The sequence below is a fragment of the Varanus komodoensis genome, unplaced genomic scaffold (genome assembly GCF_004798865.1).
Source record: "Varanus komodoensis strain SLA01 unplaced genomic scaffold, ASM479886v1 scaffold13_1, whole genome shotgun sequence".
NCBI classification, from domain to species: Eukaryota; Metazoa; Chordata; class Lepidosauria; order Squamata; family Varanidae; genus Varanus; species Varanus komodoensis.
This window is the reverse complement of record NW_025335408.1, coordinates 9,808,011-9,830,411: the sequence shown is the minus strand read 5'-3', so window position 1 is coordinate 9,830,411 and position 22,401 is coordinate 9,808,011. Positions and strand designations below refer to the sequence as shown.

General features: G+C 40.2%; 1 protein-coding gene across 7 annotated transcripts in view; it reads right to left on the bottom strand.

Annotated features, from left to right (window-relative positions):
* The window catches only part of ST7 (suppression of tumorigenicity 7), a 116,278-nt gene that overhangs the window by 26,346 nt on the left and 67,531 nt on the right, over positions 1 to 22,401 (bottom strand). For all 7 annotated transcript variants that reach the window (XR_006413973.1, XM_044422981.1, XM_044422977.1 and 4 more), the window contains 6 exons: positions 20,307 to 20,466; positions 15,137 to 15,191; positions 13,848 to 13,963; positions 11,525 to 11,600; positions 9,951 to 10,105; positions 198 to 295 (listed from right to left, as the gene is read on the bottom strand). Coding sequence is in view for 6 of the 7 variants with exons in the window: in XM_044422981.1 (XP_044278916.1) it covers positions 198 to 295; positions 9,951 to 10,105; positions 11,525 to 11,600; positions 13,848 to 13,963; positions 15,137 to 15,191; positions 20,307 to 20,466 (660 nt within the window). In the remaining variant the exon portion in view is untranslated. The remainder of the gene's footprint in view (positions 1 to 197; positions 296 to 9,950; positions 10,106 to 11,524; positions 11,601 to 13,847; positions 13,964 to 15,136; positions 15,192 to 20,306; positions 20,467 to 22,401) is intronic.

The following is a 22,401-nucleotide window of genomic DNA, read 5'->3' as shown; positions in this document are numbered from 1 at the left end:
TCTAACCTCACCATGTGCAGAAAGTTATAATTGGTAGAGATACTGTCTGAAAAGCCCATGAAAAGAAACTATGTTATGCACAAGACATATTACCATGATACCTAAGTTATACTTCATCTACAGGCAAAGTAATTATCCTAATTATGCTATTGACTGGTCAAGGTAATAGACAAATATTAACACAAATCCAAACTCACATCTCTCATCATTTTCACAGCTTCCCTGGTCCTCCCCAGTTTTCTTGCACACATAGCCAGCCTCCTTTTAATGTAGACTAATACATTAGTGTCCCGTCCTGGGGAGAGAGAGAGAGGAGACAGAGAGAGAGAGAAAGGAGGAGGGGGAAAAGGTTTTAAGAGGTTGAGTGTTTGCAGAAACAGATAGAACAAAAGGTCCATTTAACATTTCTAAAGTGTAACTTATAGCCCTTTCCTGAACTCTTATTACTACTCTGTAGTTAGCTATCTGTCACAATCTGTCATTAATACAGTTAGTGGAAATGTGCATTTACACAAATGTGCAATGGTATTTTTGAAGATTCTTGTCTACAACATGCAAATGATTATTTTAAACACCAATTTTAACTCATATGCATGCCAAAATACAGTGAACTTTGCTTTATCCAGGCAAATCTTTATTCCCTCAACAGACTTTATTCCCTCTAACAGACTTTAATTACAAAAGCTACAGCTTGAATGGCCTACTGCTGTTGTATCTTTCCAATTATCTTCTATGCAGCTTACTGCACAGTTAAGCTATCAACATCACTCAATAGTTTGTTTACATTTTTCCACAGAGTTGGGGAAAAGTAACAAAGTTGGGGAAATGCTTTCAGTCACATTATTAAATCAACCATCCCTCTAGACACTTTTATTTTCTTTGTAAGGAATTGTCTGACACTTTAAAGGGAAAATGGAAGGTAATTTACATGACCATGTGTGGCAGTCTTGGGAAAGTCATTTGAATGTGGTTTTTGACTCCAGCACTCTATGGATCTGGTCAAATGTACAAAACCATGTTCAGGATTTAGACGTTTTGCACACTGTTGATGGCTCAAGGGGAATTACAATTTGCAGTGACGTTCTTTAAAAATAACAATCCATTGTGTGAGTATCTCTGTCTGCATTAGGAATGTCTAAGAAGGATGTTTCAATTTGGTTTGATTAGGATTTACCCAGTTTGCACTTTTTGGACTGAACACACACCCAGACACAATCTGTTATCAAAGTCTGCACATTTCCAAGTTTGCAATGTGATTCGCAGACCCAAAAACTTTTGTTCTGCAGGATACATTTCTCAGAAAAATGTGCATGAAAAATGCATTGTTCTGGAAATGCACAAAAGTATGTTTTGTTTAGTGGGGAAAGAATGAATATACACAAAGATATATACCACTGATGCATACAGCTGGAGAAATAAGAACAGATTTTCACATGAAAAGACTCAGTTCTGAGAATTTCTGTGCACTCAGGTTTTGCTGATTTACACATGATCACAACACATAAGGGCACAATGTTCACATCACATTTCCACTAACCAGTCCATGGCCATGAGAACTGGCTTTTATGAACTATGCAATGGAGGTCAGGTACATAATTAAGAGAGAGATGGGCAAATCATAATATATAAGCCATAATACAGTCTGGCTTATTTAAGCAGCTGGATCTTGAATATAAGTAGCAAAAGAACAGCCTCAGAGGGAAGTGTGCTTTTTCCTTATCTTATAAAAACATATGATTATTTACCATTATGTATAGATACCAGGAATTGATGAGAAATATGTTCACTATACATTTCCATGTGAACTTACCAAATTCAGATTTGAACCTAAACATGAACCAGAATGCAATACATTTTTGATGTATGGTGTGCAGACTGCAAAAACAAAAACATGTATACAACAAGGCTAACCTTACGTATCTGCTCAATTCTGTACAATATCAATTTATTAAATCAAGGAATATGTATATATTTGCAAAAATGCATGTAAAATGCATACATTTGCAAAAAAAGCAGGTAACAGGTGTGGATTTTTCAAAAACTGACATTAAAAATCACAATGTGGAATTGATCCAAAATGAACTTAAGCACTGAGAAAATGAGAAACTGTGCAAAATCAACTTTGGCAGATTTACCAATACCTGGCAGATACAATGAAGTTACTGCTGGAACTAACTCTAGTGATAATTAAGTTCTGCTGGGCAGCTGACAAGATTTGTTTGTTCACCAATGGTAGTACAGAGGCTACTCTCCTATACTAGCACATTTCTAGATTTGGATAAACTATATGGAATGGTCATCCTAAACTTGCAGTTAAGAACCACAAGATGAATGTGTAGTTAAAATGTTTTCAAAAGAATATACTTCAGGAATCAATAATCTCAACAAGGAGAGTGATGCTGCAATCTTGAACATACTTACCTAGCAGCATGTCTTATTGAACTCAGTGGGACTTAATCCTGTGTAGACATGCATGGACCATGCTGCACATCAGTGAATTGAGATTTGAAATACAACTTCACTATAGGTACCTTGAGGCTTATTAACTTATTTTTAAAAGCTTGAGAAGTAGCAAGACATGGTCTTTTTCCATTTCCAACATCCCTCAACTTGCCTGGAGCCTGGAAGATGAAACCATGGAGACTGGTATACATGGAGAGACAGGGGGAGGGTGACCTTGTTGATTCTCCCAGACGTCGCAGGGGCTTTTGATACCATCAACCATGGTGTCCTTCTGGAGAGGCTGGCTGGATTGGCAGTTGGTGGCACTACTTTGCAGTGGTTCCACTCCTACTTGGCTGATTGTCTCCAGCTGGTGAAGCTGGGGGACTGCCACTCTGCACCATGGCATTTGTGTCATGGAGTTTCACAGGGCTCCACTTTGCCCTCTGTGCTCTTTAATATCTACATGAAACTCCTTGGCAGGTTCATCTGGAGATTTGGGCAGAAGTGTCACCAGTATGCTGATGACACTCAGCTCTACCTCTAATTTTCATTCAACCCAGGTGAGGAAGTAACTGTCCTGAACCAGTGCCTTGGCTTGGTAATGGACTGGGTGACGGCCAATAAGCTTGAAGCTCAATCCAGACAAGACAGAAGTACTGTTGGTGGGCAGTCCATTCAACCAACTGGAAAATTTTCAAACCATCCTGGTCGGAGTTGTGCTCCCCTTAAGGATAAGATTCATAGCTTGGGGGTGCTCCTAGATGCTGAGCTCTTGCCAGAGTGGCCAGAAGTACAGGCTTATTTTCCAGCTACATTCCTACCTGGATGAGCGAAGCCTTGCCACAGTGACCCATACGCTGGTAACCCCTTGCCAGGATTACCGCAGTGTGCTCTACATGGGGCTGCCTTTGAAGAAAGTCTGGGCAGTTCAATTAATTCAAAAAAGAGCAGTGTGGCTATTAAGAAGGACCGGCCCTAGAGAACATATTATGCTGGTCCTCCACCACCTGCATTGGCTGTCTGTTGCTGCCTGGGCCCAATTCAAAGTGCTTACACTAACATATAAAGCCTTAAATGGCTCGGGGCTGAGTTATGTCAAGGAAGCCCTTTTCCATATATCACTACTGGACTGCTTAGGTCATGACAGAGGTCCTCCTTCATTAACTCCCCCAAACGAGGGGGGGACTAGACAGGAAAAGGGCCTTCTCTGTTGTCACACCTCACCTCTGGAATTCTCATCCAAAAGAGGCGTGACTGGCACCCACATTATTTTGTTTTTGTTGCCAAGTCGAGACCTTTCTATTTAGCATTTCTTTTAAGGACTTCTTTTTATTTGGTTCCACTGCTGGTTTTATTGTTGTTTCTATTATTGCTTACCCTTCTGTTTGCACTTTATATTGCACTTTTTATTGTTTTATGTTTTTGTGATTCTTAGCTATTTTTGTTTTGTTGTTGTTGTTAGTTGCGAAGTCGTGTCTGACCCATCGCGACCCCATGGACAACATTCCTCCAGGCCCTCCTGTCCTCCACCATCCCCGAGTCCACTTAAGCTCACACCAACTGCTTCAGTGACTCCATCTAGCCACCTCATTCTCTGCCGTCCCCTTCTTCTTTTGCCATCTATTGTTTATCTATCATTTTTATTCATACTGCCATGTCATGTTTGTGATGTGAGACACCCAGAGAGCCCTTGGGCTATGGGTGGCATACAAATACAATCAATCAATCGATCGATCAATCAATCAATAGGGCTATAGAGCCTTGGTAGGCTAGAGTGTTACCTGCTTCTGAACTACAACATAAGATGACTCTGTAAGTGAAACTATCTTTCTTGCAAGAGGGCCAAACTACATGTCATGATCAAAAAGATGCAAGTTTTTGTTATGGGTAAACTTGTACATCTATATTATACATTTACACACACACACACAATGAGCACATAACACACTGAACTTTTCTTTTACATTAAAACTGTCCAGTTGTTTTTGATATCATTGTAATTGTAAACAGACAGAAACCACATTCAGATTTGAGAGAATAAAAAAACATTTGGCATTATTTCATTGAGAATGGATTAAGATTTGAGGGCTTTTCTTTCAGCTTTTTTGTAGAATCAGGTATCATAGTCTTTCTGCAACAGTAATGTGGCCTCTTTTAAGTATAATCCTTGACCAAAAAGGAAATGTGCCTGAAGATAATAATCTAAAAAATTACTTTATCATAAAAACACACCTGCTCCAGATTAACTTCATCTATCCTATGCAACCACTAAAGATTTGCAGGACCTGGTTCTCACATTTTCATGTCTCCTCTAATAATAAGTATACCAAAAACATTAATTATACACAAAATATTCTATAGACACAACTATACTTTTCAGACAGATTAAGCAACAGGTTAAGTTAAACAAAATAAATAAATAAATAAGGAATAAATACTATTCTTTTTGCACCGTGCCATATTTAGTGACCATTTTTCTCTAGCACGGATTCTCTGTATTTAATAAAGGACTTGTTAACTACATCTGTTTCCAACATTGCTACACATAATATAATTATTTGGTTCACCTTCCAGGATATGCTACAATGATTCAAATAGGGTCAAGTCTATTTGCTTACTATGAAGTCAGGAAAAGCCATATTCCAAGTCATTCTAATAAAGCTTTATTTACCTAAGTTGAGTTCTCTGAATTTTCCGGATCACCAAATTATTTTTCCTCTCCTTATTAAATCAAAGTTAACCAAATGTATCAACGTCTGCACTTTTCTCCACCTTGCCAGCTGCTCTTTTGTTGTCAGGAAACCATTGACTCAGCACAGACAGAATCGGGGCTGGAAGGAGTCCACAGAGCTTTTCAAGGCAAGATCAGCACTGTTTATCCTCTTTATTGGCTGATAATCTAGATCAGGTGTGCCTAACCTGCAGCCCCCAAGCCCTTTCTGTGCTGCCCTCTAAACTGCCTGTCCACTGCTATCACGCTCAAGGCATTTTCCTTCAGACCTATACTGTTCTTTCCACCTCAGGAAGCACCTAACTGTTTTTCCTGTCCCTTTCTTACAAAATATACAATAGCAACACTGTTTCTTCTGGTCTCCATGGTTCCTTCTGAAAGCCCCCTTTTGGTCTTTTCCACCATACTAGCATTTTGGCCATTCTGGGTGCTTTGCTAGCCCACAGAGCTCAGGTACTGTATCACTCAGCTTTTCATTCCTCCCCTTCAAGCATTACCATACTGAAGGCTAAATGTATGTGTACAGAAGGTAAAGCAGCTGCGTGGATGGATACAGGAGATGTCTGGCTAGCTTTCTCAAAAAAGGCAGGGAAAGACCTGGTATTTTCACAAAAAGGATACAAAGCGTTTTGCATGATAAACATTTCTAGAGACTCCAGCCATCAAGGCTCTTCCAAGTGGCTTCCAAGGTTACTCGTGAGGTTGCTGCTTCAAGCAAAACCATGCTTCCTTCCTCAACAAGAACTGGTTGCTCTGACTTTTTGCCTCACTTGATTTTGGCTCTCCTCCCCCAGTCACTCCAGCTAGGAGTCTTCTCATGCATCTGATTGTAGAAGCCAGTGAGTGGCTCCTTAGGTTGAAAGGGAAGGCGTACTCTCTTAGCTGGGAAACTTATGGGATTCCCCGTTACACATGTTCCTCCAGCCAAATTCCCTTCCCCCAGCTGCCATTTTGCTTCTCATGACTGAAGCTTGGCTGGCAGGCAGTGATGTATATATGTACTCTGCATATAATTTGAAGCCAACTTAATGGTCAATTTCCTAGCCTGTGCATATGGTCCAATACTTCTGAGAACTGCAGAGACAGGGGTCTCTTCTCTTCTTTGCCATGGTCAAAATGAAAATCCCTAGCTAACAGCAGTGGAGTGGACTTGATGAGAAAGGGAATAGCTAGGCCCTAACACTATACTTCCCATATTTTTATTTATTCAAGTATAATATTGAAACTCTGCAACTGCTACTCTGCTAAAAATTCTGTAAGAAGATGTTTGCAAAAGAAAGTGCTGTTTCAAAGAAACAAAAAATTGCAGATGAGAACTGTGTCTTTAATGGCGACTGGGTACTTTCTTTTAAACAAGGGTAAAGCAGTTTACCTGATATGTCTTGAAGCTGTCTCAGTATTAAAGGAGTACAATTTTAAAAGGTACTTTGAATCCTGTCACAAGAGCTATTCAATACATCAAGGAGAGGTGCAAACGAACAAGGTAAATTTTCTTTAAAAAAAAATCAATAAAATTGCAGCAAAATAGTTTTAGAAAGCACGTTGAGAACCTGTGGACTGCGAGGGTCAGCTATCATGTTGCTAAATGTATTGCTGAGAGTGGCAGGCCATTCACTGTTGGTGAATTTGATAAGAAGTACATGGTTAAAACAATGGAGGAATTGTGCTCTGACAAGGCATCTTGTGTTAGTTGCGTTAGTTCATCTGTGTCTACAATCACCAGGTATATCCAGCATTAATTACCTCAGGCATTATGGTCTCACTCATCATCAGTTTCAAAATTTTCTCTCAGACAGAGATGCAGAATACAGAGATGTATTGTATCATGCACAAGTCAGGTTGCTTAGCAGAGGTAAAGTCCTCAAATGTTCTTTTCAGTCTTCACCATGAAATTGATGTCTTTCTCAAGAAGAAAGGAAGAGGTCAAGAAGTACTTTTTGACCCTGAATAGATTTTTTTTATGTGAAAGTTGGACCATAAGGAAGGCTGAGCACCGAAGAATTGAGGCCTTTGAATTGCTGTGCTGGAGAAGACTCCTGCGAGTCCCTTGGACTGCAAGGCGATCAAACCAGTCAGTCCTAGAGGAGATCAACCCTGACTGCTCTTTAGAAGGCCAGATGCTGAAGATGAAACTCAAATACTTTGGCTACCAAATGAAAAGGAAGAACTCACTGGAGAAGAGCCTAATGCTGGGATCAATTCAAGCCAAAAGAAGAAGGGGACGGCAGAGAATGAGGTGGCTAGATGGAGTCACTGAAGCAGTTGGTGTGAGCTTTAGTGGACTCTGGGAGATGGTGGAGGACAGGAAGGCCTGGAGGAATGTTGTCCATGGGGTCATGATGGGTCGGACACGACTTCGCAACTAACAACAACAACAAGATTTTTGATTTGGATTTCTTAACTGATAATCACAGAGCATCAGAGCACATTGAATTTAAGGTTGGAGGGGAAAGGAAAGCTTGTGTGTGACATGTATTTTAAACTGAAAGCTTTTGAAGCAAATTAAACATTGTGAAGCAAATTAGTGAAAGCAGCTTTTCAAACTTCTCATGCTGCAATGAACTAAAATTTGAGGACAGGAATTTACAAAGCACCAAACCTATTGCAGATTGAATTCCAGAACATGAATATGGAAAGGAAATAAGCATGTTTCAGAATCAATTTGAAGTAGCACAAGAAGAGTAACTTTTTTTCAGATGGAACTAACTGATTTGCAAACCAGTGATCATTTCAGAGACATTAACAAAGAAAATAGTCTGTTATATTTCTATTGTGGTCTATCTGATATATTTATCAATCTAAAGAAATTTGCTGAAGGCAAAACATACATCTGCAAACAAACTTTTCCAAGATTAAAATTGTGAAATCTAAGTGTAGGTCAAGGCTTACAGATGATTTACATGGTATTTTAAGGGTGTCTGTCACAAACCTTGACTTGGACGTTAAAGCCTTGGCTAACAGAAAACAGCCACAAAAAACACACTAATTAGAGTGGTATGTTTAACTAGGTAAAAGGATTCCACAATGGATTGCATTCAAGCTAGCATTTCTTCATTGACCTCTGAATGTTTACTTTTGATCTAAACTGGTAGCTTAATAATTTTGCTACATTTTGATTTAAAATGTGGCCCTCTTTAGGTATTGCGCACTCTAGTGCAGCCCCCATGTCCCAGATGGCTGGGGACCACTGATTTAGATCACTGAACGCCTCAAACAAACAAGGAGGAATAACTCTCTGGCCCCATTCAGGTAATACAATGCTCACAAACATCTCAGTACATAATCATGTTTGACAATAATCATACAGAGCCACCCGGGAAGTTGTTTGAAGTTCATTGCCATCACAGAGTAAGTAAAGATTGCCAGTGGCTCTTGGCCAAAATCAGCCTACTCAAACTTTATGAAACTGTGCTCAACCCTATTTCTCAAATATTCTGTTAGTAGTTCTTTCAGCCAACCCCATTACAAGCTAACTGTGTATGATTGCCAGCTACTATGTCCCTATGTACTCTTTTTCAGAAGCTACTCAACTCTGACCCTTTCACTGTTTCTCCGACACAGAAATGATTTCCCCTGATTCTGAGTCTTTTACCAAGCTCACTGGGCCTGCAATGATAAAGAACCCTTCTTATAAAAAATCCCAGTGGGTTCACCACTCACATTTTGCAAAAATTGAGCCCTCTCTTTTATAGCTATACTGCTAATTGCTTGCCTTATCCCATACACTGGTGCTTCCATATGTATATGAGTGGAGCAGCTCTCCAGTTTGAGAACACTTAACACAGAAGGTATACGAAGACAAAGCACTGACAGCTGAAAAATATTTCTGGGAGTGGAGCAGTCTTTAACAAGACTATTTTTACCACATCAGTGTTAAGTAGAAAAGGGATCTCCAAACAGCTGTGTGCATGAGCCCCCAATTTCATTTTAATTGGTTATACACACTGAGCTTTTGCAGCCTATTTTCATGAATTAGATTTTGTTTGTGAATTTTGAATTTAACTTGATGCGCTTATCTCAGTTTGAATAAATCCATCATGAACACAAGTAACTGCAATTTAACCTCACAGACAACTGGTCAATTGTATTAATACTTCCTTATTCTTGTCAGAGATGCAAATATTAGTTATACCTAATACACTGTAGATGATTCTCAATACAATAGGAAATTGCCCTCTTACTTTGTTTCTGGCTGTCTCCCTAAAATTGATAGTCTTATACTTTGTATTACTGAGTTACATTCAGGGCTCTATGTATTGTGCACTAAAAATATGTATCCATAAAAACTGAATCCTAAACAGTCTAATTTTAGAATTATAAAAAAGCTGAATTCTATAAATTCCTCAGTGTCAGTTACTTTATAGATTTATTCTGATCTTTCTAAACACAGAGAGAACAACTCACTATTCAAGTCACAAAAGCCATTGAAAAATCACATTCAGACAATCCCCTAGCTTTAGAAAGTGTAGCATTTTCTACTCATTGTCATGGGCTATCTTCACAGCAGTACAGGTAGAAGCTTGTTTTTTTTTTTTTTTGTTGTTTTTTTTAAAGTCTGAGATTCTCAAGAAACCAAATTTTGTGCTCAAAACCACAATCACGGTTGCTTCTGTGATCCTACAGAATTATTTGATTACTCACTCCCTTGGGTATAAATAATTACTTGGAATGCAGCACTCATGAAATGTCCCTTGGAACAACTATTCCTAGCAAACTGCAACTTTAGTTTCTCAAAGATACCAGGACTATTAGTTCCACAGAGAAAGAGTCTTACTGTGTTGAGCTTCATACTGGGCACCATGATGCTGCAACTGTTGGCTACGTCTGTAACAGCCTTCACCAGCCTTCAGAGCTTGTTTAAAGAGTTTTTCTGCTTCCACAATAGTTGTTGCTTCCTCTTCTGCCAAAAGAATATAAGCAGTGGCACACCTATCAGGGAAATAACAAAACAATCACTGCTAAGTCAACTAGAAAATGGAAAAGGTATTGGCTAGGATATGCCAAATGAGCAAGAGGTTTTGCCTGCTTTATTGTAGCAAATGACTGTTACGTAGCATGAAAGGTTTCATTCGGTTCAGATTTACTAGGATTGCCCCATTCACTCTGATGAAGGATAAGAACTCTGCAAAACTGTGAAAGTGTGGAGCTGTCCCACTATCAAAGCAAAGGAGGCAGCCTTTGCACGTGGGAGCTATGGCATGCAATGGATCAGGAACACAGGCTGCAATCCAGAGCTTCACATAGGCAGGGAACGGCTGTTGCAGACGATAGAGAGAGAAGTTATTTTAATTGTTAATATTATTTATTTTATTTTTTGGCCAGGGCGACTTAAATTATACTGTTAAATTATACTGTTTTATACTATGTTATTTATTTATGATTGTGAGCCGCCCTGAGGCTTCGGCGAATAAGAAAATAAAGCTTCCCATCCCATACAACCCAGACCAGAAATCCCGGGTCTTGCTGGGACTCAGGACATGGCATACCATAGCGTGCAGCATCTGCTATAGTTTCTATGGTTGGTCAGATCAATTGTTACTGTTTCTTTCCTGAATCCATGAAACTCTGATGCTGCATTCGACTGCGGAATGAACACAGACCACCAGGACTCACTGAAGAGGAACTGGGATGAAAAGCTCCAAAAAGCAGGTAAGCAGCCCTCGCCCAGGCACATGATGTAGGCATGGGGGAGGAGCAGGGAGACTTGTCAGTACTATAGCATTCATGATGGACTGGGCTCCAGATAAGTAACTAGCAATATTTATTTATTAGATTTATATCCTGCTTTTTTCTTATGAACTTTAAGTGGCTTGCACCATTCTTGTTCTCCTGCTCCCCACAACAACGAATCTGTGAAGTAGGTTGGGCTGAGAGGATCAGATAAATCACCATCTTTAATTTGAGATATTATTATGGAGCCCAGAATTTACAAAATCCTTTAGATGTATAGAGGTATCTGCATGTATGTGAAGGGACCCGGCCATACAAACTGATTCAGTGCCATGACTAAAGAGAGTGTGAAGTGGTTCTGGCTCGGAAGATCCCAGGGACACAGCCTGAGTTAGGCTGGTCATCCATCCATCCATCCATCACCATCAGTCATATAACCAACTTGTCCTTAATCACCATATGAATCAACATTTCAAAAAACTTTATCATGCTAGTTTAAGTTCAGTATGAACAGATTAAAAATGCAGATCCCCAGAATGCCCATGTGGAAAAATGGAAGAACTCGCTCTCCATTTGTACCTTTCTTGATTTGTAGGTGATTCTCCCTATGCTAAGACAAAGGAGAGTATATCAAACAGACGATAGCCAAAGCAGACAACAGACTGTAAATGCACTTACTCATTTAACTCTAAGGCCTCATGCGCTGCAGAAATTCTGGCCTGGGGGTTTCTTTCTCTCCATGCCTTCTGCATGACTGTGGGAGGAAATATTATTAAAAATTAGAGTGGTGATGGAAGGACATTGCAGTAAGCTAAACTAGCATGCCATGAAGTCATTCTAGCAGACAAATGACTCATTAAGTCCAAAAATGGAATCAGAGGCATCAGTGCACCTTCCCTCCAACCCTAAAGTTTAATATTTATATGCATCCAGAGAAGGATGAACCTACATCAGCTGCCTTATAGCAGCTGTGGATGTTGGAAGAATGTGCTAAGCACAGCTCACTCCAAGAGCAACAAAGCTGGTCCTAAACAAAAGACAACATGCCCTGAACAAAAGACAACATGCCAGCATTTTAGTTCTTTTGGGTTCCCTTGCTGCATTTGCTATCCCTTTGGGATATCCCCATTTATTTCTTGTTGCCTTGACCTTCCTCACAAGCAGCATTTAGCCTTACTGCTATTTCGCAAAGTATGAGTGTGGCGGGGTGAGTAGTGTTGGTCTGGGGACTTGGGAGTCCCAGTTCTAATCCACACTCGGCCATGTAGCTCATGGGGTGCCTTTGGGCCAGTAAGTCATTTGCAACCTAACCTACCTGACAAGGTTGTCATTCTGAGGATAAAATGGAGGGGAGAAGTTCTGTCTAAGCCACCATGGGTTCCTTGCAAGCGGAAAACAGGTGAGATAGAAATGTAATGGGATGATGATGGTGGTGATAGGCTGGAAGTTAATTACTTGGCCTGATTGGGATCTGAACCTAGGTTTCCCAAAGCCAGCTCCAACTCTCTCGTCTATGCACCACATTGGCTTTTGTGCTTTGGCCGCTTTAATTTCGGCCATAGCAGTCCAGAAGGTGCCAGGTGTGGTACAATTCCACAGGCTTGCAGGCTGCCTAGCTGATATCGGGGCTCTTTCCCAGGCAACGGACACCCAGGTCAGAGGTATGATGCCTATCAGGTATGAAAGACCCATGCAGCTGACCTGCCATATGGCCAGGACATTCACACACAGTATTGCACCATACAGTGTCTATATTGCCATGTGTCTGTGTGAAGAGCTGATGTGGTGTAAAAGCTAGAGAGAATGTTGAGTGGTTCAGGCTGTGGGAATCCCAGGTTCAGATCTCTGATCAGGCCAAATTATTACCTCCCAGCCTAACTTACTTTACTGGATATAAAAATGTGTGAGGTAATGCAGGAAAGTAACCTTTGTTCCTCTTTATTTCAGAACTATTGTTCCTGTTTTGCCTGCCAGCTGCTTTCAGACTTCTTTCCTGGCAGAAGGGAGAGTGACAGAGCATGTGCCAAGCCTCAGTCCTGCCATGTTTCTTAAGCTGTCAAAGTACAGAGGCTATGCAAAGGCTGTTGCCACTGTGGTTTCTGCCTGGCCTCATCATTCACCAACAAGTAAGAAACACTTGAGAGACCTAAGCACTACAGCAAGCTGTTATCTTTGAAATCCTGCAGCAAACAGCTGGCATGAGGTAAGAGGCAAATATAATACCAGAAGCACTATTGTAAAAAGAACGTTTCCGAGGAAAGGACAACAATAAATTCAGTAAAAGACTGGGGCAGACTGTACCCATCAGCAATGAAAAGGGCAGTCAGTCTCAAATAGTGAGTGCCCAGTAACCCACATAGTGGCACAGCTAGGTCATTTTAGACTTAATAATCTGGGATTTAATATTCTTATGAGAGCAACCCTTTAATCAGTGACATGCATTGTTTCAGTTGTGAAGCACACTGCTAACATTCCACAATCCCCATTAAATGCTTTATAACTGTCCCGAGGCTTATGCGAATAGGATAGCATACAAACATTCCAAACAAACAAACAAACAAATAAAACTGCTTCTACCAGAATGATAAATTAAAATCATAACATTTGCCAACCCTAATGTCTTTTAACAAAATACTCCGAAGATGTGCAGTTTTGCCTTTTAAAGTCACTTAAATCATAACAGCACAACGACTACAGGTCTAAAACAGAGTTTGCTTCTATTGGTCTCATCATATTCCACACTTTGGGTTGCATTTGGTGACCTCTTAGGCTAAGGGACCCAAAGCTTTGGTCCCAGGGTCCAGCCTGAGCAACACTGAACCCCACTTCAAACCTGAAATGCAAAGAGGTACAACTAAGGCAAGCTGTCTGAGCAAGCAATTCAGATACAGGAAGTGTAAACACCTAGACCTCTAGGTTTCAATTTGTCTAATTTCTGAAATTAGGCTTTGTTGTTCGCTTCAAATGAGAAGTTTCCCAATACACTTAGTAAAAGTCTTACTGGCATCTGCAGGCCTTAAATGGTCTGTATCACATGTAAAGAATGTTTGATGATCTTGCGCTGAGAGATTCATATCATAGTATGTCAAAGGTTCTCGTCCTGTTACCCATGTATACCTACAGAGACACCAAAGAAGATGTAGTCATATGCATCAATGGTGTGCTTACAGAACAAGAAATGTAGAAATTAATGTAAGAATCACTGGATAATTTATTTCAAGCTTCTCTCCAAGTTCTTGGAAATCTACCTGTATTTTCTTTTTCCACCCAATAAATCAACCACCAGCTATTATGCTAAAAATTAATCTTTTGGAAAGGCTTTGGTTGTGCTATGCTGCAAGAAGTGAAAAGGAAACCGAACTGCTATCCTGTTGGCCTTGCCTGATGTGTACTGAAATATTTTCTATAAACTAAACAATAGTGAGAACCTGGTTTTAAAGTCGGTGTTCTGGCAGTAAGAGCTTGAAGCTCAAAGATGGAGTTTTGGGGTATTTTGACTTTGCCCCTTGTCCTTCAGCCATATCCCTTTTGCCTTCAGCCCCATTTACCACTACAATAAAGCCCTGGGAACTTCTCCAAAATGGAGTTTGGTGATTAAGCTCAAAGAGGTTCTTTACAACTGGGACAGAAAATTCCTGGATGTTTGACATTTCAGCCCTGCTTTACCCACATCTCTGCATCTTAAAAAAGCTATTCACAGCACCGCGTTGTTTTCAGTAGAATCTGGTTTAGCTGGGAGTAGAGAGACTATGTCAATATCTTCCATTGGCTACCATGTTGTTTGACCCAGACTGAGGAAGATACTATGTGGAACTTGAACAATACACTGCTAGGACGAGTCTGTCGTCCTGTACAAGCATTCACCCTATGTGTTAGAAAGGAAGTAGAAGGACACTCACGGGCCTATCACAGCATTCCTTGCACTTGGCCCTATCCTCCTTTGCATCTGCAGCAGGGAGCTTGCTCTGTCTTGCACAACTGAAAACCCCGATGGTGCAAAGTTTAAAATCATGCAGGGAGCCTACAAGAGAACAGCAGGTTCCCCACCCTAGGCACTTAGCTTCCAACATGTAGGAGATGATGCCACCAAATCATGGAACTACTCATATTATGGTGGTGTGTAACAGGTATGGTCCTGCATCTCCCTTACATGGTTGTAATCAGGCATGGAGGTGAATGCCTGAAGAGGTCTCCTGAATCCTGGAGATCAGCAGCAACAATGAATAAATACTCAAAAGGACTTTCTAAGGGAGACACTATGTTTGAAGAGCAATTTTTTTTAGCACTTACCGGTTATATTCAGCTCCTCTAAACAGGTTCAGTGGATTTCGCCAAACTTTGCACTCTGTAATGTAAGAAGAAAAATGCCTTAATTAATCACCTTCTAATTACCACTGTTGCTAATGTTTATTTGGAAACAAAATGCTCCTTAAATGAGTCATCCCAGGTGCATCCCAAGTACCTAAATAGAAGATCTGGGAATAAAACAAAAGAGTTTACTATGAGATAGGCACATTAAGCATCCTACGCTTTGGGCACTGTTCTGCATGCACCGGAAGGGTCTTTACAAGGAACTCTCTGTAGATATGAATAAATGAAACTGAATTATGTTGAATCAGAGCACTGATTCACTGAACCCCACATTGTCTATGCTGATGGCAGTGGCCCTTCAAGGCTTACAGCCAGCAGTTGTTCCTAGCTCTGCCACCCAAGCTACTTAATTAAAAAATATCAGGGACTGAACCATGCATACTGCATGCAAGGCATGATCTATGGTCCCTCCCCACCACTGTGCATGCCCAGAGTATATATTATAAGTATCAAAGACAATGACCCTGCCTGTCCTAGCTGACAATGACGTTTCAGTGGGCAAGAAAGGCAACATATATGCTCTAAAACACTAGCTGGATTCAGACAACACAACAGGCCTTTTTTTGCTACTGTTGGTCTGTCATGCTGTCTGAATCCAGTTGTGATCATTTTATCAGGGTAAGTTTGTTCCTTAAAAGCCACAATAAGGAACAACAATTTCTTAAGTGGTTTCTTCATTGCATCACATTGTCATATTGTCTAAACCCAGGACTGTGGTTTCTATGGTTCTGGCATGCAACTATAATTGAGTCCCCTGGACAGAGCAGCCACTGCAGGAGCTGCTCCAGCCATCCAGCCTCTATGTGTGGACCAATGAGGAAGAGGCAGGCAACATAGGGAGAGATGCACCTTGGGACTGAATTTCAGGCAGCATGATGGATAGAATACATGCCACAATAACGTAGAAACCCCTTGATCTTCTCTGGGGAAGATCACATGGTAAAAAACTGTGAACCATGGTAACCACGCAGGAATGATTGTCACGTTGTACGAACACAGCTGCTGTTTTCTGTGAGCATATATACTTTCTATCCTACATGTAAGAGGGAGGATCCCAGCTAAGGCAGGATACGTAGGATCGAGGTTCCAGGAAACAACACTGAATTTATCTGAAACAACTTCCAGGAAACAACCCTAATAAATCCTGTCCTGTCTTAAATTCAGCACAGAAGTGAATTTTTTGAAGTCTGAAACTTGTTTACCAATTTATGCAATATAAAATGTGATAAGAACTAGAAATATTTCTATTTCTATTTTTGTAAGCCACCCTGAGCGCTTGGCGATAGGATGGGATATAAATGCCTGTAATATATTAATAATAATAACCATCAGCAGCAGCAGCATGCATTTAAATCTACAGTGAGAACACTGGTTGTTACGAACAGTGGCGTTGCACTGGAGAAAAACACTTTAGGAGTTCTTGTTTTTTACCAATCCACTGCAGCTGCCTGCATGCACTAAAAAGTTGCCCCTGAAGGTTTGGGAAGCCTCTGGAACAGCATGGAAGATGATACAGAGAAGTGAAGTAGACATGGGGGAATCAGGAAAAATTCCCTGTACAAAACCACCCCTGAATAGAACTCATGCATACAACAAAATATGATAAAGCCTTCCATAAAGAAGTAAAACAAAGCAAACATGCAAAGAAGGATCCCAAAGAATAATTAACAGAGCAGCAGAAGAAAAATAGAAAGAAGTGGGAGGGGGGAGGCATGAAGGCTGAAAAGTACTCCTGCGTCCATTCCATACAGAACATTCTCCTGGACACAAGCCCTCCATATATTTTGCGTGACTGTCAAAAGGTAACTAGCAATAACCCCCGCTCCCGCCCATATACACACTGTTTGGCAGACAATGCTCCAGAAGTGCATCCAGCCTCAAATTGAACCTTGAATATTCAACTAAATGGTATTGAAAGCTAAATGGTATTGCTTTTCCATTAGTTTTTACGATCCGAATAATTTCATTCCAGATAAACCACTCACCAAATGTGATTTACAGCCACAATTCAACTTTAGTGCAATGGTTAGAGTGAGAGGATTTGTATGTGGGGTCCCAAAAATGCAAACCTAGGCAATTACTTTATTCTCTGAAGGGACCTGTTTATTTATTTGGTAAAATTACATTGTCTTGTTAATACTATAAATCAGGAAAAGTATACACCATAAACTGCTGCTTTAATTCCTGTTCTGTTCTCAGAGTGGAGACATAAAAGAAAATTAATAGCACAAGCTACTGACCTTGCATAAAGTAGAACCAAACAAGTGCTAACAAGGTATATAAATACTGACTGGCAGAGGAACCTTCACAGCAAGAAAATGAAAAAAAATACAGTGGTGCCTCGTAGTTCAATGATTCTCTTTGAACGATCCAGAGTTTGAATGCTAAAGTCAAGATAAAATTGCTTTGAAGTTCATCCGATGCTTCTATATTCGAACTGCACAGTGAAAAAATGTGGCTGTTGTATAAACATCATCTGTTGTGTGCCCAAGTCATCTCTCACTGTGAAACATCTCTTGAGTACCACTCATGCAGTACAGTAAATGCAATATTCATTTTATTATACAGTACATATTTATGTGTGTTGTTTTTAAGTCTGAATTAATAATTTTGGTCTGTGATTGTGCTATTTTTACCTTAAATTATGTGGTTTTTGCTGTTTATGCTTATTGAAATGGGTATTGTTTAGGGTCTGGGAATGGATTAATTCACTTCCCATTATTTCTAGTGGGGAAAGTTGATTCAGACTTCAAATGATTCAGAGTTCTAATGGACTCCTGAAACTAATTAAGTTCAAAGTACAAGGCACCACTGTATTAAATTGGCTATATTTTGTTATGTTTATCCTTTCAATAGGGGTGGCAGAATAATAAACTCCCAGCTGGAACTAAGAAATGCACCTCAAAATTGTGTTGGTGCTGCTGCCATCAAATCTTCTCCAACTTATGGCAACATCATAAGTGAAAAGCTCTCCAGAATGTCCTGTCCATGACAGTCTTACTCAGTTCTTCTAAGTTCAAGACTGTGGCTTCCTTGATGGAGTCAATCCATCTCTTATTTGGTCTTCGCTTTCTTCTTCTGTCTCCAACTGTCCCTAGCATGATTGTTTTCTCCAAGGAGTCTTGCCTCCTCATGATGTGACCAAAGTTTGATAGTTGTGTCATTTTTGCATCAAGGACAAGCTCTGGCTTGATTTGTTCTAGGACCTACTTGTATGTCTGACACCTTTGCCTATGGGAAACCGTTCTGTTTCTCTGTATTTTGCCCTAATGGCAACTTCTTGTACATGATACACATTAGTCATCAGGACAGCCAAATACTGAGAGACCCCCATTTCTTTCACAACCATCCATAGCTTCTCATGATCGACACAGTCAAAGGATTTGCTATAGTCTATAAAGCACAGACAGATTTGAATTTGATTTGTAGTTCTTCCTTTCTGGAATCCAGCTGGAATGTCATGAATTTCTCACTACAAGAAAACAAAGTCCCTTTTTCTGTTCAAGAATTGGATTTGACAGTAGTGTAGAAATGTTCCTGCGGAGATCTACCAGTTGTGATTCAGAGATTTTACTGCCACTGCCTGGGATCACATTCTAGCTCAGCAAAGCACCTAAAAGAACCATGAAATTCTAAAGGACATCAGCTACACTCTGACTACACTTCCCAGTTCAAATCATCCACTCACTCCCAGGTTCCCATCTGTAATATGGTGACTAGTCTGAAGGGTTGCAGGGAGGATGGGTAAAATATGTAAAGTATATGTGAAGCACTTTGAGCACTTGGAGAAAGCATCATTTAAATGCTAAGCATTAAAAAGAAAACAAAACTAGTTGTTGGGTAACTTTTTGCCAGTGGTGTTTTTAAATCAAAGGCAATTAACTGAGAGCCACTGTAGAATGCTGGCTAGAATGACTGACTGAAATGCAGGAGAACCTGATTTTAGTCCCCACTCAGCCATGAAGCTCACTGGGTGACTGTGGACTGGTAAATTAATCTTGGTCTAATTAACCTCACAGAATTGCAGACAATCTGCAATTGTTCTGCTCCCTGTGTAGACAGTTATTTTTGGAACTAACAGAGATAACGTTCAAGGAAAAAACTGTTGATTATTTAGGGACTGTTCTTTCTCACTCTTTCATTTTTTTTACACAGCAGTAGCAGGGGATACGTTATCATAATGAAGGGTAAAACTATTCAAATGCCTCCCAGTGGCTGGCTGAAAGATTGTGGGATGCAGCAGAAGTGCAATAAGGACAATGGGTCTGTCTCAGAAGCCCTCAATACAGCTCTGGTACACTCTGGAGACCAAATTCAACCCAACTGGAAGGTGAAATCTAGCCCACCTGGAAGTCCTGTCTGGACTTTCAGAGTTCCCAGAATGTCATTCCTCCTTTTTCTGATGTTTGGTGGTTTCCCAGCTTTTGTGCAGTCCCCCCTCCCCCCAAATTTTAAAAGGCTGAAATCCATCTCCTAAGGCTCAGTTACTGGTGGTAAAACAGGCTGGTATTTTTGGCTTCAGCACTTTTGTCTCTGATTCCTCCTACCACTGAAATGTAGCCCCTGCAATATTCCTGTGAACCACACTGTCCAAACTGGGAGGTTCACTGATCACAGTGGGGGTAGTTTTGCATTCCAAAGCCAAAGCACTCTTTTACTGCCAACATGTCCATGGACTGGACCCCCACACCTGGAGCCAGCACTATTTTTCTCCCTTCCCACAGGTGGCCAGGAAAACAACAAAAAAATCTCCACCCACACCCCTACCTCCTATACCAGCAGAACTCTACCATAAAAAAATCCTTCCCCTAACCATGGCTTAAGACGGTTCTGTAAAGTCTGAACTTCTGTACTCACTAACCTGGCAGAAATTCCCATTGAACTCATTATGAGTAGATCTACCTAAGATTGTACTGTTGTATCATCTTCTATACAGATATGTTAGTTCAGAGTACATTCCAATACATACTTCTTTGCAGAATATATTTGCTGTCGGTAATCCTAAAAATAAGCATTGATCTTTCTCACATGTCCAAAAGACTCACTATTACAGTGAACAATGTGCACACAACAAAAAGAATTCTCGTACCTGAAACACTCTGCCGGTTTGAATCAGAATCCCCATTACTTGTGTTTGAATTATTGGGAGAGTTGTTGTCCACCCCTCCCAGCAGAGGGCGCAAGTGACTCACAGAGACTTGCTCAATGAATGAGGTCCCATACTTGCGAAAATACCACCACTCAAATATCTAAAAGAGAAGCAGAAGACATGTATTTATTAAGTTGGCTTCCTTAAGCCTAATATTTTCATATTTTAGCTTGATTATGTTTGATATTCTTGTATTTTATTTAGATTCTCTAAATAATGGTTTACTACACAAAAGAGATCAAAAGTAGATCTCTCCCAGAAACTGGATGGAACTGACTTGTAACTGAATCTATGCAAAACTGACACAGGCAGAAAATAGACTTTCTTCCATCCCATCCTATACCCAGAAAAGCTTAATCTTTTTTGCCCTGCTTAATGCAAAGTTATTATTTGTTTTCACATTTGCAACCTGGCTTAGTAGCAACTGAAACAGTTCATCTTTATTATTAAATAATTATTTTACATAGATGTGAGGTTTTTAAATTTAAAATTATTAAATGATTTCATGATGCCAAATTTGTGTTAGAGGGACTGGCACACCAAAATGACAAGATACATCAAGTAATACAATTGCCAGAATGCTAAATCCAATAGTAAACCATCAATTAAGTAAAATGTTGAAAAAGCAGAGACAATGGTGTGGTTACTTCCCCTACCTCCACTGAAGTGTTTCTTAGCACAATGTATTGTATAGTCCATAATAAAGAATGTGAAACGCATTTCCAGCTTAAGAGTTATCAGTATTGTGGTTATTTGAACATATGCTCACAGTTCTTTTTACTCTTGATTTTTCACTGATTTGATTAAGTTTATGTATAATGTCAAGTGTGCAACATTTTTGGAAGTTATTTCATTTGTCATAATTGTTCAGGCATCTGGGAAAAAAACAAAAACAAAATAGCTTCTCTTACAAGAGTAAACTGGTCTACAAACTTGTTTACTTTTGCAAGAAAATCTGAGTTACTCTAAAGACTCATTGTGTGCCTTGAGGTAAAAACAGTTCAAGGAATACCCAAGGTACATTAATTAATTAAAGCAATGATCATGCTATTGCTTCAAAATACCAAGCCAAGAAAAGATGCTAAACCACTTGGGCAAACATGGTTATTCTTCAGAGGTCTCTTCAGTGAGCATGTACGAAGTAGCAAGAGGGATTGGCAAGCGTCTGCAGATCCAGTAAGAATATCTAGAACACAGATGGCTTTTCTTTTCTGTTCTTACAATAGAAATGTTGGCATGATTTTCCACTGCTTTAGTTTGTTTATTTGGCTAGTTATAAAGTAAGATATTTCACAGCAAAAACACAGGGCTCATCAAGATGTCAAATTTAGATCCTTCATCTCAGGTCAAAGGGTTGAGCTATTAGATGTAAGAGGCAACAACAATAGACAGAAAGTACTGAAAGAAAGCAAAGCTGGCCCAGTGCTATACTCAGTTCTAGAATTTGGACATAATTGCTATAGAGGGAGCCTTCCATACTGCAGCCACCCAGGAGTTGTCTGGACTAATGGCCATATCACAATTAATTAATTAATTGAATACAGATACTGGGTGGGCCCCAGGACCCTGCCTTGGCAGTCCCACTGAGGGTGAATGTAGTATCTAGGACTACTCCCAACCAAAAACAAAACAAAACCACCTAACCAGACCAAATGGAACAATACAGCCAAGCGAAATGAGTCTGCTTTCCATAGTGCAATACCCAGGGCATTTCCTTCATTCTCTCTTCTTCCTTGCAACACAACCCCTTTCTCCAATTCTGCCTGTGACTGCTCCTGCTCCAATGCAGGGCTGGCCCCTAATCTCTTGGTGCACCTTGTACCCACATAGACAGCCCAGCACTTGGTGCTACGGACAGCAAGGGCATAGGAAGGGACTGCTAGGAATGTCAACAGCTGTTACAGATAATTGCACTGCCAAAGTGCACAGACTGTATGCATTTAGGAAAACAGTAAACTCTGCACTGTGAAATGATGCGTGCATTAGTGATGAAAAGGCTAAGAATTTTAATAAGGGTGAAAAGTCTGACAACAAT